This window comes from Phalacrocorax carbo, chromosome 7 (genome assembly GCF_963921805.1).
Source record: "Phalacrocorax carbo chromosome 7, bPhaCar2.1, whole genome shotgun sequence".
In the NCBI taxonomy this organism is placed as follows: domain Eukaryota; kingdom Metazoa; phylum Chordata; class Aves; order Suliformes; family Phalacrocoracidae; genus Phalacrocorax; species Phalacrocorax carbo.
Window position 1 is genome coordinate 23,425,840 of NC_087519.1, and position 14,536 is coordinate 23,440,375.

At 49.0% G+C, this 14,536-nt stretch overlaps 1 protein-coding gene across 1 annotated transcript in view; it reads right to left on the bottom strand.

Annotated features, from left to right (window-relative positions):
• The window catches only part of ARIH1 (ariadne RBR E3 ubiquitin protein ligase 1), a 62,504-nt gene extending 56,105 nt beyond the window's left edge, over positions 1-6,399 (bottom strand). Inside the window, exon 1 of the mRNA XM_064456884.1 lies at positions 5,919-6,399. Within this exon, the coding sequence (XP_064312954.1) occupies positions 5,919-6,287 (369 nt within the window). The 5' untranslated portion in view covers positions 6,288-6,399. The remainder of the gene's footprint in view (positions 1-5,918) is intronic.
• Between the last annotated feature and the right edge of the window lie 8,137 nt (positions 6,400-14,536).

Sequence of the window (14,536 nt, forward strand, 5' to 3'; positions counted from 1 at the left end):
CTAAATTTAAGATTGCTTCCCAAAACAGCGCTAAGCAAGAAATGTGAACTATTTTTGAATAGACACAGGACTGCCCTGTACTTCCATATCATATCACAGGAACACAAAGAGCATCACAGGTTTGTTTTTTACTTCCCATTATGAACTTTAACTCATGCAAGGCTAAAACTAAGGAGTCAGAGCTTGGGATAAGTATAAAAGCATAAGAAGCATAATTGAAACTATGGCTAACACCCAGAAATAGCTATTGTTTCACATCAAGGGCCACAAATGCTGCAGTCTCAATTAAGACTTCTCCAAGGCACACCAGTTTCCAATTTATAGCAGAAATAACACTTCTACTTTGCATGCAAGTATGATTCTGCTCACTAAAATCAAACCCACAGGGATTAACAATAACTGTATTGACTGTTAATTTCTTGCTTTTAGAACCAAATGTGTAAGAGCAGCTAAAAAAGAGTGTTTTCAGTTTCACTTTGAAAACATGGCCAATATGCTCAAGCCCCATCTGCATCCACAAGACCCCTGAGAGAAGGCTGCCTTGTTGTGATTTTCACAAAATCACATTGAGACAAAAGAAACCAGCATTTTTTTTAACTCATTGCCAGCAATGAGATTTACATTTGGCCTAGCAGAAACAGAAATCTAAAGCAAATGGGTCATTTAAGTACAAAGTTTAAATTACTCTGGAGACTTAACAGATAAAACAAGACTTTTCTACCTGGTAACACTGAAATTTAAGATCATTCTAAAAAAAAACATTCTATTATATTCAGAATTACATGTCTTGGCAGCCAAGGAACCATGTCATTTCCAAAAGTTTTGCAGTAATTGCTTGTACCAGATTTCAGGAATGCTTTGTGACAATGAACTTTACTCTGTTCCTTGGAAATGTTAAATGCATTCCTACTATAATGAAACACCTTATAAACGCCACGTGACAGAAACAGAGTTTAACTAAGCATCTTCTTCCAGCATCATAATATTTATGGCCCCAACAAGAATTTTATTATCAAATAACTAACCACACAATAAGATAAGTAGGAGGTTTGCAAATTCACCTTGTACAGGCAGTGCAAGCGGACCCAAATGCAAGATGCATCAGCCTGAAGTGCTTCCACCCACAGACTCCTACCTAATGCTTGTCAAGCAGCTTCAAGTACTCTGAGTTTTCAAGATGTCATCTGTAACATTAAATACAGTTTTAAGCATGACCCAGTACGACGGCAGCAATTCCTGTTGCTCACTGGCAAGTCATTCCTATTTTGGACAACATATTTGGAACATACTGCCCATAGCACTAAATTACACCAGCACCAGGGAAGTTTCCTAAGTTACAACTGGAAATCAGTACATTTTGTCCAAGCAAGTAAAGCCAGTGTTTAATAAGACCCCTTTTGCCAAGCAACAATGGGTTCGCGCTTGCTGTAACAGAGCTCTATTTAACCACAGAGCCACAGCATTCTGGGGATATCTGCACCACCCCAACTCTGCTGGACTCTCGAAAAAGCTGCCCCTCAACAAATTTAACAAATACAGCATTGTAACTTAGGAGTGGCCTGGGGTTTTGGCTTATTTTAACAGCAAAGTTTGTTGTACCCAGTAAGGACCTGACCTCACTCCCAAAGAAGTCACCCAGCTTTGTCAGCCAAATGAGAAACCAACACTCAGTACAAAAATGCCCTGACATTACACATTACCTGTTCTGCTCTGAAGAACCTTATTTTAAAGGCTACAGTAAAGACAAAAGGTGTTTTTGAGCTAGCCTAATTTTTGTTGGATCCAGTGATGCTACCTCCTTCCAGAGAAAGGCCCGGTTTGAAGCTTGACATGCTTACAGCCACATGGTGGGTTAGGCACACCTGGCCGCATCCAGGATCCCTCTCCCTGCTGCAGGGTGGTGGAAGAAAAAAACTCAACTGCCTTTTCTGTGCTTTGTTTAAAACATCAGCCACCTCGGAGCTCCATCCCGGTATTTTCAACACCTCACCATTACAAAGCCCAGAAAGAATGAATAGGGTCAGTGACGTCACAATGATGTCATTGGAATGCTCCAGATAATGGTGACCAAAAAGGGGAAATGAACCCCCCTCAGAAATACTGAACTTGCACAAGCTTGCAGCAAGGCAAGGGGAACACTGGGCCAAACAAGATGACAGAGACACAGATCATGTGCTCTATTCAGAGTAGAAATAAATATGCTATTCTAAACATTTTTCAAGTAGATTTTCTGAAAATGAACAGCAAACATGAAAATAGAAATCTAGTATTAAAAATCATGTTAATGATGGCAGAAAATTATTTGGATGAAAGTTCAAAGAGAAGAATATGGTGAAGACGTTCAACTGTGGGAAGACGCCTGTGAGGGAAGAAAGCCTTTTGTTCAACACCACCTCTATGTCTAGGTTTTTACAGTTGTTCAGTAAGTTATTCTGCCAGTGGTTGGAAAACCACCAGAAATCCGCCTGCTTACTTTGACAACTAAAATTTAGAATAACATGTCAAATGACACCCTACTGCATGTAATCACAGTGATATAATGGAAGCAATTCTGTGATCTGAGGTGGGGTTTAAAAGCCTCAGCCTATCAACAGCAAAAGGTTAACGGGCTTATTCACACCCCTATTTTTGCATTCAGAGAGGAAGGAGAATTCTTGTTGTGCGACACATGGAGTCAAATCAGATTATAAGCATAAATGCCAAGTACTGTGCAAAAATCATCATTAAATACCTGAAATCCCACTTATACTCAGACAAGAAAGAGCAAATGCAAAATATCCTGAATATTTCAGTCATTCTGAAACCTCCCTAGTTCACTGCAAGTTCAGTGGTCTTAGAAGGCCAAGCAATAAAAAGGTAACACCTTGGCAGTGAGCAGCTACCTTCAGGAGCCCATCACACACTGATGCGCAAATCACAGGCTCTGTAAGCAGTAAGTTTACCATTATTTGGAAATAACTAAACAATGGGAGAACAAATTTAATTCAGTCCCTTCAGCTAGCAGTACTATCAGCTAAACTGTTCAAATGCAGTGTTTTAATATGGACAAAGGCCACTGAACACAGACAGCTATACCTACCATGACTCAGATCCCCCCTTGCAGATACTTCATGGCTCACTGACACCTCTTCCTTTCACTGCAGCTGCAAAGATGATCAACAGCACAACAAAATGCTATTTAGACACTACTGCTGATCAGAAGAAATCAGCACCTTCACTGATTAGAGGGCACAAGACCTACAGCTGAAGTTTTCGGGTATGGGATAGCTCTGCATTACATCCTCACTTCAACAAGTAAGTTCCCTACATTTGTTCCCCACTACAAAACATAACCTCATTATTCAATACCAAGAACCCAATGTAGATAACAGACACCTAAGCCATGCAGTACTCGATAGGAACAAGTGAATCACAGCACTGCAACTGAGGATCCGCAGCAGGACCCTAAGCCAATGTGACTCCAGAAAAGGTTTAGTGAACCAGAAAAGCAGCAGCAGCAATCCTGGTTGAGTGCCAAAAGCAAGGAAATAAACAGAATGGAGCCCTGGAAGATTTCACAACCAGCAACAGAAGCAAGGATAAGCAAATACTGAAGCATCAAATGAATTTTGCTCACTTACCTCTGAACAGACTAGCAATCTAATGGCAGTCAGCCTGCATTCAAAAGCAATTCAGAGCAACCAAGTATTTTTCTACTCCCTTCTGATACATTCCAGGGCTTAAGCCGATTTTAGGTCCTGAGTTTACCCATGACATTCTAAACAAATTGGCATTCTGCACCCTGCTCTGTTAAACCAGGAATAACTACTGCAAACCTAACACAAGTAACTAAAGCATAAGCAGCAGCCACAGCAGTTATGTGTGGGTGGTTTGCAAGGCTTCTGCAGAGCCCAGTGCTGCCCAGTCCATCGCAGGGTCAGGCCTCCCACCACCACCCCAGGTACATGAGCAGGAACAGGGTCTCTCTAATTATATCAACTTCTCTCCACTAGTTCTGCAACTCTGAGGTCAAGCTCATATGGCTCAAGGGCGGTATAAGAGGGGGAAAACCCCACAGACCAGAAACCAGGACCTTGCCTAAGAAATCAGTTCATGAAGGACATAAGTGAATTCACCATACTGGCTAGGTCTGGAAAATGTACAAGCAGTAATACTCACTACTCCTCACTGGCAGGAACTTTTCCACCACTTTGCTTATGCAAAGACAGGACAAATGGTAGAACCTGTTCAATACAATCAGCACGGGTCATGATTTTCGCAGTCTTAGTCATTAAATACAGACTCACCATTTTAATAGCTATTTCAAAGAGTAAAAATTTTAAGTTACCAATTGTTTGCAAGTCTACTTGCCATTTGTTTCCCTCCCTATATTACAATCAACAACCGGAAGCAAAGAAATACCCATACTTAGCCATGAGATCTTTAACTGCAGGATCATCAGCTAATCTGGACAGACTGCTTTATTCAGCTTTACATGTACAGTACTATTATTAAAGTTATAAACTTCATTTTTACTTAACAAATGCCATTTAATAATTTAGTAAGCAAATACTTGAACAGTTGTTTGCATCAAGGTCCATATAAGCTATGGTGGATTTATAGCACATATAATAGCAGTTTTAAAATGCTGTTTTAGCTGCTGTAGAGCACAGAATAGTTGTGCAAAAGCATTCACTGAAGCATCTTGTATTTAAATGGATTTACCAACACTGGATGTACATACAACTAGCAAAACAACTGCTTTCTGGTCACTGTGTCCTTCAATATTTAACATCTATAGATTTCAGCTTCTCACATTATTCCTGTTTGCATACTGGAAAAGTAGAAGCATTTCTTATTTACTCGCTATAACTCCAAATAATATCACGTAAATGGGAACAAAAGAAAACCCAAGCACTCTGGTCACCTGCAGAAAAAGTGAATGGCATCAGAAACTTTATGATGAGCTGGAGCAAAACCTTGCCATAAACGTTAGGAAAGGGATGCTGAGTACTTTCAGTAGCTTGATTTTTTTTTTTTTCCCCCAAAAGCTCAAGGGCCAACAGGTAAGACGACTCAGATATTTTCATCTGAGGATAGTAAGTGTTATTTTTGAACTCGATCTCAATTTTAAAGCAGTGAGCTTAAAAACCAGAGGTGAAAAAGTTATCGTTTTGAACCGATTGACCATATACCTCCTGGTCTATGCTGGAAATAAACACGACAGAGTTCAACCCCATGAGCAGGATCGCGGTTGTATGTGGCTGGGGGAAGGGAAGGGAGAAGGCAACAAAAACAAGAGCGGTGCCTGGCTGCCTCTCCTCAAATTCCAGAGCTTGCCATCGACTCATCGGGGTACCGGAGGCACTGTAGGGGCTCAACCCCCTAGCCAGCGTGAAGACGGAGAGTGTGAGAAAGGGCAAAACACGGATTACAGCCCACCGGCTGCAAACCGCACAAAGACAAGCCCATTTAAAGCCACGGCCCTCATTCCCGACGCTTCCGCAGCAGGAAGCGAGCTCCTGGCCTGCCCCAAGAGGCACCCCCGGGGGGGAAGGAAGGGGGTACCGAGCGGGGCCCCTCGCCGTGGGGGGGGGGGAAGGAAGGGGGTACCGAGCGGGGCCCCTCGCCGTGGGGGGGGGGGAAGGAAGGGGGTACCGAGCGGGGCCCCTCGCCGTGGGGGGGGGGGGAAGGAAGGGGGTACCGAGCGGGGCCCCTCGCCGTGGGGGGGGGGGAAGGAAGGGGGTACCGAGCGGGGCCCCTCGCCGTGGGGGGGGGGGGGAAGGAAGGGGGTGCCCTCGGAACGTGTGCTGGGGGACGTGGGCGGTGGGAAGGCCGGGCCCGGCGCCCCTCAACAAGTCCCGTTGGCGGCGAGGTCAGCACCGCCTCCCCCCGACCCCCCTCGCCCGGTGCCGGTCCCGCTGCGCGGGGGGTCGCACCTGGATGACCTCGTTGACCTCGCGGATACACTCCACCATGTGCTGCAGGATCTGCTCGGCCGTCAGCACCTCGTAGCGATAATCCTCCTCCTGCTCAGGGCCGCCGCCGCCTCCGGGGCCCGGCCCGCCGCCCAGGCCGCCTCCACCGCCACCGCCGCCGGGGCCCAGCCCTCCCGTTTCACCGCCCAACAGCCCGTCGCGTTCTCCGCCGACGCGTAGCCCGGGCTCCACCAGCTCCACCTCGCCCAGGTCCAGGTTATCGTCGGGTTCGTCCTCCTCCTCGTCCTCCTCGTCCTCCTCCGCGCCGCTGTCCTCGCTGCACTCCTCGTCCTCGTCGAACTCGTAGTTGTAACCCTCGTCCGAGTCCATGGCGAGGCGGTGAAGAAACGGCGGCGGCTCCCGCAGCCTCCCCCTCCCCAAGCCCCACCGCCCCGGCCCGTTCCCGGCTCCGCCGCGCCTCAGCCTTAGCCGCCGCCGCCAACAAAGGGACGCGGCCGACCCGCTCCGTCACCGCGCGCCGCGCACGCACGGCACGTCACGGTACGTCAAGCCGCGGCGCGTGACGCGCGGCGCCGCGCCTGCGCGGCGGCCGCCATCTCCATGTTCGCCGCGCTGGGAGCCATCTTGAGTGCTCGCCGCACCGCTCCCTCTTACACACACCCCCTCTCACCCTGACGGCGCCATCTTGAGTGTGGCGCGCCGCCATCGTGAGTGGGGCGGGTAGACTGATGCGGGGCAGTTCCCCTGGCTTCCCCCCGCTACGAGACCCGGGTCTGGGCGCTGCGGGGTGGCGGGGACGTGTGGTGGAGGTAGAGGCGCGGAGACCTCCTGAGGTGTCCCGGTGGGAAGACCCTCGGCAGCACCATTAGGTAAAGAGTGGTGTAGCACCCATGGGGAGCGACTTGTGAGGGAAACGTGAGGGGAAAATAGGTTGTTCTGCCTCAAAATCAGAATAAAATGGCACTGAGACCCTCCAGGCAGAAGTCCATGTGAAATCATGGGATAATCATGTGCGTGCCATCCCTGATGGGGACCTCGACTGCGCCAGGGGACATCTCTGAGTTCCGGCTTTGCCTCGTGGCCAGCAGAGGTAATAATACCCAGGTTTTGACAGTGGTGCTGTGCTTGATTCCCATTCTTCTCTGTTAATTTGGCATTTTGCAGGGGGCAAGAATATAGAGGAGCAGCTTAATTGCTGGACCAGGGACAGACACGTCTCCCTTCTGCAGATGGCTGGGGCCAAGCCTGCCGGCAGCAAGCACTATGGGCAGGCCAGGGACGTGGAGCCATTGCCATTCCCAGCTGGCGTCATCCCTGCCAGGGCATCTCACTTGGCCACTGAGCAATGAGCAGGGCAGACATTGGGGTGCTGCAGGAGCTGAGCACCCTCTGCCTCAGCTTTCCCTGCCATCGCAGCAGCGCAGCCAGGCCAGCTCTGCTTCCAGCATCAGCCTTGGCCTTGTACAGGGGAGGTGAGCCAGGCTTATTGTTTGCAGCCGTTTGGGGAGCACAAGGGACTCCAGTTGGCTTGGAAACAAGGCTGCAGCCCAGCCCAGAGGAGAGCCAGCTGATACCCTCCACTGCTGTTCACCAGGGATGCAAGACGCTGGCACGGCCCAACAAGGGCTCCAGGGCCATCTTCTCCACCCACGCTAATTCTCCACTTCCTCACACCCCAGGGAATTGTTTCTTCCCCAGGTGAAGTAGGGTGGTTCTGATGTGGTGACATTATTCACCTGCTCCACCGGATGAGGATGCCCCCGCGCCCGGAGGGGAGGGGGGAGAGTCAGCCTGGTGGTATGTGGCATAGGTGTGATGAGTTTTGTCAGCTCTCTGGGGCAGGAGTCACCACAGCACTTTGTGTTCAGCCAGCACCCAGTGCAGTGGGATCCTGCTTCCTGCTCCTGTTTCAATACAAATACCTTGTGAAACAGTCAGAAAATTAGAAGCTGCCTCTAAACGGACATTTATTTTCTGCTAGAGCACAGGAAGTGTAATGATGGCCACAGCAACAAGGGTTTAAGTTCAGGGTGCCGCAGGCAGGCGCCCTTGGGGGTCCAAGCAAATTAAGTGTCCGATGTCCTGGGTAGATGCTTCTCGAAACCTCTCTGGATACCAGTCTGCATCTCCACATAACACAAGCAGCTCCAAAAATCAGCTCCTGTGTTTCATAGAATTACAGCCGCTTCCACTGAGCTTGCTACAGTTGCAGCTGCCTGCTGTCCTCCCCAAACAGTCGTCATGCAAAGCCATCCCTGTCACACGGCCAGGGATGGCCTGTGGTCACCAAGCTCTGCCCAGGTCAGGAGCAGTGCAAGGGGACATGGGCCGGGCTTGCACGTTGCCTCACACCAAGCTACCTAGTAAATAAAGCCAATTCCCTAATTACCCTACTTATTTGGCATGGCAAAGGCCTGGGCATTAATCATCCTGCCCTACATAAATATAAATAGCCCCAGCTTTGTTCAGCTCCAGACGCACCAGCTGGATGTTTGTTTGCCAGGCTGGTCCCATTGCCCATGTCAAGCTTTGGGGGCTCAGTTGGTCACCCCAAGTCCTCGGCCAATGCTTTGTCCCCGAGGGGGACCATGTGTCACCCCCTGCTGCTCTGTGCTAGCACCATCCTGCCCAACTGGTGACATGCCCAGCTTCTTGCCAACATGTGAGCAGGTGTGGGGCCACAGATCTGCCTGCCAGACCCCAAGGAGCCAAGACAGGCATTAAACGGGCTGCAGGGTTTTGCTTTATCAGAGCTTTGCAGCTTCCCAGAGCCTGCACTTGGACACAAAACTCGGTCCAACCTTTCCCGCCGGGCCCAGGTTAGCAGAGTGTTCGGTAACCTGTTTTTCCCCGCCGGCCCCGGGGCACGGGCAGGGATCGGCCGTTCCCCGGGTGTCCCCCGGCATCCCGCCGCGGGCATTCGAGCGCCTCCCCGCTGCCCTCTCCTGGCCCCTGCCGAGGCTGCAGAGCTGCCGAGCCCGGAGCCTCCCACAGAGCACTGCTGGATGAGCTAAAGGCAAGGGGAAGAGCCACCCTCCAGAAGCACAGAGCACAGCCATTTGGAAACACATTTAAACCTCCTTGGGCACTTGGCTGTTTCCCTTTCTCGTATAATCCCAGTAATAAACACACATAAACCATGATGGGATCTTGCCTGTTCCGCCCTGCAGACACGGGAGTGTAGGAGGATCCTACACTCTCAGCATTATCTTTTCCCATTGCAAGACAAGAATCAGTGCTTAGCTGCCAGTTACTCCTCCGTTAAAACTTCTCAAAAATATTCTTTGGTCTGAAATTTTAGCCATGCCGCTTGCTAAAGGTCTTCCTTTCATTATGAAGTTTCTGACCCAACAGTCACATGGGGAGCCCTGGATACCCACCTTGTAGATGGTCAGCTAAAGGTACCTGAGAAAAGCAGGGCTGCTGCTTTCAGCTCATCCCAAGGGAATCTGCGCTGCCTCTGGAAATTTTAGGACTCCAGCTACTGAGAAAAGCTGAGAACTGCTATTCTACCCACTCTGAAAAATTATTTAGATCTCCATAGGCACCTGGTGCTTTTTCATTTTATTCTTGCAAGAGCTTAATTACCCAAGTGATTCTAGTAACTATTCTAGTAAGAATAAAAGACTGTATTGCAATCACCTTTCTCCATGAAGTTAAGCACTGCTTATGGGATTTACAGGAATGGGGCATCTGTGCAGAAGGAGTTTGTCACTGTGCGTCCGCGGCCTCTGACTGATTCCAGCTCGGCCCGGCAGCTGTGACTGAGAGCAGCTGGGGATGGCAGCCACAAATAGTCAGCCTCCGCAATAACTTGCAGCATCTCCCCATGATGAGCACCACTTCGCTATACCAAAATGCTGCAAAAAGTCCTGGTGCCCCACACCACAACCGCCCCTGGGCTCCTGCCCTGGAGGGTTCACCCGCGGATTTGGGGTAAACCTCCCATCTCACCCAGCCTTCCTCCTGCTCCACTGCTTCTTGAGCCAGGCAGGATCTCCAGAAAAAGCCCTTCTCATCCTCCACCTGAGGCACGTGGAGCTCCTGCACTGGGAGAAAGGAAACCCAGGAGATTTCTTTATGCCTCAGGTTTGATTTTGTCTGCCTGCACACCCGTTAACAACCTTGACCACAAGCATGGGCCGAGATGCCCCTCAGATCACCACCATTTGTTCACCCCAAAGCTGTGCAGGCTGGAGATAATCCAGAGGAAAAAAGGATTTCCAAATAATAGAAATAGTGCAAATACCACCAGGCTGAGCTTGAGTCAGGAACCCAAATCCTTTAGTCTGATTAGCACATCTCACCTCAAGCTTTTTGCCTCAAACTCCGCTCTTAAGTTCATAACTGTTGCAATATTCCTCCTCAGCAAGACCCACTCCTGCCTGCTTGCTCTGAATCTCCCAGGCCTCATTCCCCTTACATTTGCTTTCCCATCTGAAGAGGTTCCTTCTGCTCAACTCCACCTGTGCCGATTAATTCATTTACCACACGCATCTGATAAACCGTTCAATGGCAGCATCTAGCATGACAAGCAGTGGTCATGCAGAGAAATGTAGAGATACAAGAACGAGTCATCCGTGCTTTGAAAAGCACTGGGATATACACTTGTGGCTCTGAAAGCAGCATGCTGTACACCAGCCTACTTCAGGCCCCAAACGCATGGATGTTGCCCATGAGTTGAGCTGTTAGTGAAGGATCTGGGTGGTGAAAATACCCTGGACATGGATTTAGGGTCATTTTTTGTTTAGGATCGCCTCTGTCCATATGCTAAAGATCCACCAATCGTCTCTCCTGGCTTTTGCTGGGTGTTTAAACACAAGCACCCCTCTGCTTGATGAAACGGGTGCTGGTATGTCAGCCTCTCCAGCTCAGAGTCTGCAGTGTTGGGGCTCAGAGGCACTGCTTCGCCCCATCACCCCCTCAGGTACAGGCATCTCTGGCAGAAGGGGGAGAAGCTGGGAGAGTTGCCTGCTTTCCTACGACACTCAGTTTTGTTTCAGTAGAAGACCCCAGCTCAGCTCACAGCAGAAGTTGGCTGGTGACCTGCTGCTACTGCTTGGTGTGCCCATGTCCACAGCAAACTTCAGGGGAGTTACTCTGAGAAAAGCAGTGTCACCCTGAAGGAGGAAATATGTCCTTGTCATCCCACCTCCAGTGGAGCATATGCTCCGCCGGCATGGAGCTGCCATGAGCTGGAACAGCAGATACATGTTACTTCCCCCAGACCACTGCCACAAGTAAGGTAGCTTCAATAACTGCATAGCTGTAACCCTCATGGTTGCAATCCAAATATCATAATTATTTTACTGAGGACAAAAGGGGAGGTAAACAAGCAAATGGAGGAAGTAATTTTGGCCAGAAAGCTTCTGAGATGTCAAAATTGAAGTCAGAGATCCACAGGCAGTTGTGGGCATTTCCAGATGACGACCTGTGTTTTCCAGCTGCACTACCAGCAGGTCCCTTGACCTGGGAGCTGGCTTCATTCAGGAGCAAGTGTGCTTAGACAACATTTGGCTCAAAGAGCAAAACAAACAGAAAACTTGTACTCTGTGAAGGTTTCCATGAACTGCTTCCTCCATTCTCCATTCACCAGCTCATACGCTTCCCACCAGTGGAGGAATCTCTATGCAAAACATCCTCCTGATTAAGTGCAGAAGCAGCCAACATTACAGGGAATTAGCCAGCATAACAAATAGGTTTATACCATTAAAAAAATGCTGTGGAACAAGGAAATGCACTGACAGCCCAAAGGCCACCTTCATGCCCTGAAGGTGAACAAACAAGAAAGGCCCAAGTGTGACACCAGCCTGTTTTTATAACAGTTTCTATCAGAACAATGAATTTGGATTTCTCCCAAATTCATTATTGGTAGAAAGCAGGTAATCCAGCAGAGCCCTGGTGCAGCCCAGTTTTCTGCAGAATCCCCCAGCAACTTGGCTTCCAGCTCTTGCAGTAAAAGAGATGACAAGAAGGGTTTGCAGATACTTCTGCAATAACATCACCTGGCTGGGCCAGTGTGATGTTTTCAGCACCCAGCTGAGCCCTATGCAATGATACTAAAGCACCTCTGAGCCAGTACATCCCTGCTGCGGGGCTGGTGATCCGGGTTAGGGAGAGAGGAGGTGTGGGGGGGAAGACAGATAAACTCTGAAGCTTGTGTCTCTATGTTTACTCCCTGCTTGTTTCTTGCTGAACTAGCCTGAAGAGGCCAACATTCCCAGGGGAATATGTCACCCTAGAGATATGCTCCAAGACCATGAGCTGGTCTACTGAAGAGCTACGGAAGAGCATCAGCAGCTTCCTGGCTACTGGTGCTCCATGCCTTACCAGTTTCTTCCAGCCAAGCTCCAAAGTTAAGCAGTTTTCTTACGTTCCTGAATCAGACTGTTAGTCTAGATTAATGCCAGCCAGCCACAGATGAACTTCTCTGAGTCATCCCCTGGAGACATCAGGTCTCCTAAAATAGCAACAACAACAGAATCCAGAGAAAGGCTTGAATATTTCAACTGAAAGCTACGATCACAACGCTTTACATAAGGGTAGTGAACACACCACCCTCCCTGGTCCGAAATAAGGATTTGCTTCAGGCCAGGGCACTTTCATGTATCAGTCTCATGTGCTGGGAAGCACAGCCCTGCTGATGCTGCTACATTGCCTGCTGCAACACAGCAACAAACTGCCTTGGGTTTTGGTTCGGGTTTTTTTTTTTTGTTGTTTTTTCCTGGTTTTTTTTTTTTTACTCTCCTTCCCTTGCAATTTTAATACAGTGAAGCTACTTGAGGAAAAGTCTAGGGAATCTGGAATCAATCGATGTTGCCAGAAAAGCAGTGGCAACAGTTGGCACTTCAGAGGTTTGCACAGGGAAAGGCAACAAACCCCACGCTCAAGACCACTGAAGCTGCCTGTAGACCAGCAGCAGCCTTGAGGAAAACTTGAACAAAAAGAATGACAGAGGCCATTTTCCCAGAGGTCTGATGCAGGTTGGAATATAGGCATTCTTCTCCATGTCCCTTCTTGCTGTGTGATGCAGACAGAGACAGAGAAGGGCCAACGTCCTGGAGCAATGGCACTGGCTTCAGGAGAACCATGAAGAAACAGCCTGGCATGTGTCATTGCACTGAACTGGGATCCTGCCACTTCTCTCTAGGGAAAACAAGGGATAGGACAGGATTGCAGGAGCTTGAGGGCACCAAGACTTTAATTGCCACAGGCAGCCTCACCTGGGACCTCCACCCATGACCCATTGCTCCAGGAGCTCTATTTAAACTGAGGTCTGGGCAGCTATTTATTTTTTGGGCATTCTTGTGGGTGTGTCTGTTCTCAGGCTTTCCCAGATTGATCTTAGACTTATCTTGGTGCCTTGCATTTTTTTTTGTGACACCTGGACTGTTGATGGGCCCCATTGCTGCCACTAGCATGCTCTGCTTGCCTGGCTGCGGGGCTGCACCCAGCTGGTAAGGTTGTTGCCTGGCCCATGTCATGCCCATCCTACGTCCTGGCTCACCTTCCCTTAGGTGGATGGGTGGTCTTTGCTGCTCCACAGGGTGTGGAAGGATGCAGTACTGTGTAGGTGTTGAACTCATGGTAATAATAGCTGGCTCTCTCTGCCCCCATTGCTGATGGACCCCAGCTCCCCCATCTATGTGATCCTTAGCCTTCTTCCTGCCTTCCCCCACCTGAGATCCCCTATTTATTTTCACTAATCTCACAAAATCCCCACAATCCCATTTAGACCCAAACCTAACTGTGATCCCTTCCTGCTGCCTGGCATCTCTATGACTTCTCCACCCCCATGACACCCCAAAAACCTTCACTGGTACCGCATGGACTCCCTCACCCCTGGTGAGCACCTTTTTCCATCCCTTTGAAACCTTTCCTTCCCAGCTCTTCTGAAACTCCCCCACCTCCTCTTGGCTCATCTCCTTTCACTACCAGTCCCCAGCTTTGTGCTGGTGTTTGTGTAACCTTTGACAGCAAGTTCCTTTAGGGTTTCTTTTTCAAACTGCCTTTTTTTTTTTCCCTGTTGCCCTTGGCTCTCCCTGTTTTGGTCACCTGAGAGACGACCCCTTGACTTGCCCACCAGAACTTTCCATGGTTTTGTCCTGCTCACACAAAGTGGTTTTTCATCTTGAGTTAGTGTGATGGGGCTATCTCCCTTGTTGTGCTTTCTCCAATGTCATTTGTTTAATTTCCTGCTTGCTCCCCATGCCTGTGGTTTGTCTCCCAGCATTCCTGATAGCCTGGAGTTTTCTAGTGGCTTCACTGCTTGCTCAGGAGGGCTAGGACTGTATTTTCATAATTTGATGGAGTTGGGCTGGCAATTAGATGGGTAAGACCTGGGATTAAGGGTCCTTATTTGATATGGGGATTGCTGAGGAATGCAGAGCTGGGAGGGAGGAGGCAAAATAGAGTTCACCTGAGGTTGAGGGTTTCCTTGCAAAAGCCAAACCCTGTGTAGAGAGCATCTCTGCAACACTTCAGCTTAAGGCTCCACCATGGGATAAACCTTTTTTCAACAACCCCTTTTTTTTTTCTTTTTTTACAACCCAACAAATATTTCACCTGCTGTCTATATGATGTCCCTAGAAACCTGTGCATTATTCCAGCATTATTCA